At 51.0% G+C, this 3,882-nt stretch overlaps 1 protein-coding gene across 1 annotated transcript; it reads right to left on the reverse strand.

Annotated features, from left to right (window-relative positions):
- Window positions 1-711: 711 nt before the first annotated feature.
- On the reverse strand, window positions 712-2,362 carry LOC112077512 (neurobeachin-like; the record flags this gene model as incomplete). The annotated part of the gene is made up of 2 exons (XM_024144008.2): window positions 1,924-2,362; window positions 712-938 (listed from the first exon to the last, which is right to left on the reverse strand). Coding segments are annotated over exons 1-2 (524 nt in total), but the record flags the coding sequence as incomplete, so codon positions are not given.
- Between the last annotated feature and the right edge of the window lie 1,520 nt (window positions 2,363-3,882).

Consider the following 3,882-nt stretch of genomic DNA (forward strand, 5'->3'; position numbering starts at 1 on the left):
TATATATATATACACATTCGAAAAGTATTAAGACCCCTTCATTTAAAAAAAAGATTTGACTAAGTTACAGTTCATATAAGGAAATCAGTCAATGTAAATCCATGACTGGGCAGGGGTGCAGCCCTGGGTGGGCMTGGGAGGGCATAAGCCCACCCACTTGGGAGCCAGGCCCAMCTACTGGAGAGTGAGGCCCAGCCAATCAGAATGTGTTTTTTCCCCACAAAAAGGCTTTATTACAGACAGAAATACTCCTCAGTTTCATCAGCTGTCTGKKTRGCTGGCCTCAGAYRATCCCGCAGGTGAAGAAGCTGGATGTGGAGGTCCTGGRCTGRCGTGGTTACACTTGGTCTGTGGTTGTGAGGCCGGTTGGACGTACTTCCAAATTCTCTAAACGATGTTGGAGGCGGCTTATGGTAGAGAAATTAACATTCAATTATCTGGCAACAGCTTTGGTGCACATTCCTGCAGTCAGCATGCCAATTGCACGCTCCCTCAAAACAAGATACATCTGTGGCATTGTGTTGTGTGATAAAACTGCCCATTTTAGAGTGGCCTTTTATTATCCCCAGCACAAGGTGCACCTGTGTAATGATCACGCTGTTTAATCAGCTTGTTGATGTGCCACACCTGTCAGGTGGATGGATTATCTTGAGACAAATGAGAAATCCTCACTAACAGGGACGTAAACCAACACAGTCCGACCACCCTCACCTCCTCCACATGTGCACGTCGGTCTCCAGGGCGACCAGCAGGTCTGTGAGGAGGCGCTGATGCATGGGCGACCACTTGAACTCTGGGATACGGAACATGGTGGTGCGAGGCCCGGGACTGAACTGGCGTCGCTGCTCCTCCGTCATGGGTTCTGTCATCATCCCTCTGAAGCCCAGGTCCACACGCAGGTCACGCTCCGACTGGGCTGCCGGACGACCACGGAGCGCCTGTAGGGGGAAGTAGAGAGACAGGTCACGCTCTGACTGGGTCGCCGTACGACCACAGAGCGCCNGCCTGTAGGGGGAAGTAGAGAGACAGGTCAGGCTCTGACTGGGCTGCCGGACGACCACGGAGCGCCTGTAGGGGGGAGTAGAGAGACAGGTCACGATCTGACTGGGCCGCCGTACGACCGTGGAGCATCCAGGGAGCAGGGACAGGTAAAGGAATGGTGGTAAACTAGCAACAATAACTGCTGAATTGGTTAACTACAATTGCTAGCCTAACAACAATATCTTCAGCAAAAAGCTAATTGGCTAAGCTAAATAGCTAGGTATCGCTCAAACTGGATCACTGTGGAGGGGAACAATACATGACCTTAAAAACAACAGTCAAAAGAACCTGAATATTGAAAATAAAACTGCTAAGGAAGCTAAGCTAACAACTATAACTAAATTAGCTTTTTTTTTGTGAAGGTATCAGGATTGTTTGGGATCAATTTCCTGCTACTGGTGTTAGCCAGCAGTGTTAACCAGCAGTGTTAGCCAGCAGTGTTAGCCAGCAGTGTTAGCCAGCAGTGTTAGCCAGCAGTGTTAGCCAGCTGTGTTAGCCAGCTGTGTTAGCCAGCTGTGTTAGCCAGCTGTGTTAGCCAGCTGTGTTAGCCAGCTGTGTTAGCCAGCTGTGTTAGCCATCAGTGTTAGCCAGCTGTGTTAGCCAACTGTGTTAGCCAGCTGTGTTAGCCAGCTGTGTTAGCCAGCTGTGTTAGCCATCAGTGTTAGCCAGCTGTGTTAGCCAGCTGTGTAAACATTAGCTTAGATCAGCATCTCAGTTACTGAAGTACAGTAGCAATTGAAGGACCAGAGTTATCTCACTTGGTTTAAAACATTWTTWTTWTTTTTTTTTTCTTCATTTATTTCACTTGGCAAGTCAGTTTTAGATCAAATTCTTATTTACAATGACGGCCTATATTGGAGGTAGGATATTTATGTCACCCACCTGAGTAGTAGCCGTGGTCTGTATCTTCTCCATCTCTTTGTCCTTCCCATCATCAGACCTTTCTGTTTCAGATGTGGTGCTAGCTGTGTCACCTCCAGCCTTACCCCCCGCCGCCTCTCCATCTGCCCCAGACGGGACCTCTACCTCTGGGTAGCCCTGGGCCTGGATCTCAGCTGCCTGGCTCTCTCTCTGGGCGATGGAGCTGATGTCAGCCAGGGGGCTCTGGATATTGAAGGGCCCGTCTTCGGGGAGCCCTCCATGGGCTTGGCTCAGGTCTGAGCCCCCGCATGAGGTCATGTGGGCCAGAAGACTCAGGTCATCGCTGGGGCAGGTGGAGGAGTGGACGGGGCCCGAGGAGAGGGGCTGGTCCGGGCTGGGAAGGACCAGAGGGTCTGTGGCAGCCAGCGCTGGAAGCAGCTTCTCATCAACCTTAAAAAGATAAGATAGAAAGACAATTCAGCAAGTCTCTCCAAGACTCCAACCCTGTTCCTGGAGAGATACCCTCCTGGAGGTTTTAACTCCAACTGTGTTATTGGAGAGAAACCCTCCTGTAGGTTTTAACTCAAACCCTGTTCCTGGAGAACTACCCTCCTGTAGGTTTTAACTCCAACCCTGTTCCTGGAGAGAGACCCTCCTGTAGGTTTTAGCTCCAACCCTGTTCCTGGAGAGAGACCCTCCTGTAGGTTTTAACTCCAACCCTGTTCCTGGAGAGTTGGGAGGAGGGGGATAGGAGGAGGGAGGATGGAAGGGGATGGGCGAGGAGGGATAGGAGGAGGGAGGCATGGGGAATTGGAGAGGAGGAGGGATAGGAGGGAGGGAGGATGGGGAGAACGGGCGCCTGGTGGAGGTAGGACTCCTGCTGGACAAGCGCCTACAGTGCGTGGTGCAGGAAAGTCTTGCTTGAACGGGACCCACGGTACCTGGCATTAAAGATGAAGCGGTGGGTCACGGGGCTGGGGCCTTGGCGCCATGGAGGATGATGTGGAACATGGGTCCGGCTCCTGCACCCTGTGCGACGGCAAAGACAGCGTCCCTAGCACAAGCAACAGGATTCCACTCTTGACAGGAAGGTAAGGGGATAAAAGGTGTATGTTGTTAATAGGGGACTGTTCCCGTTATTCCCTGTTATGTAACACATCATAGATGGCGTCTACATACTGGCTTCTATTTCCATCAGTATCAAGGAGGTATCTCAATTTGTAGAAGTGAATCCTTCAACTGCTTCTAAACCAACTGCCTGGTTGTTCTCCTGTCTCAATCTATGACATCCTTCCTCTTTCCTCCTTTCCTTTCCTCCTTCCTCTCTTCCTCCTTCCTTCCTTACTTCCTCCCTTCGTTCGCTCTCTTTCTCTCTTTCCTTGTCCTTCCTCACCTTCTCTCTTCCTCTCGTCCTCGGTCTTTCTGTCTTTCTCCCTTCACATCAATATGCTTTATTTGTATTCGCTTTGACAGGTTTTTCAAAATTGTGTCACCTTTTTTTTCATAAGAAATGCACCATCTATGAGACCACTGTGTTGTTGTAGTTTTCTGGGAGACGTTCATCCAGTTCTCTATGTTGGAATACAATATTTAATGGTATCTTTCTCTCATTATCGTCCCCTAAGGTTGAATGAAGAAGTGCTTCCAGCACTGGCCACCTACAGACCCTCTGGTTTCTCTGTTCTGGGCATCTGACCGAAGCCCGGAAGCCAAACCCCAGGCTTCGTCCGTCACACTACTCCAACCAAGTGCAGCGACAGAACCTGAAGTCTCTCTAGCTCCACATGACCTTCATGCGGGGCTTGTAAGACCTGAGCAAGCCCATGGAGTGGGCCTCCGAGGGGCCCTCAAGATCAGCAGCCGCCTGGCTGACATCAGCTCCATGCACCAGAGAGAGAGCCAGGGCAAGCTGAGATCCAGGCCCACAGGGCCCACCAGGGGGAGAGGGTCACGTCTGGGGCATGATGGCGAGCGCCCGGT

Source organism: Salvelinus sp. IW2-2015, unplaced genomic scaffold (assembly GCF_002910315.2).
Source record: "Salvelinus sp. IW2-2015 unplaced genomic scaffold, ASM291031v2 Un_scaffold4641, whole genome shotgun sequence".
Taxonomy (NCBI): domain Eukaryota; kingdom Metazoa; phylum Chordata; class Actinopteri; order Salmoniformes; family Salmonidae; genus Salvelinus; species Salvelinus sp. IW2-2015.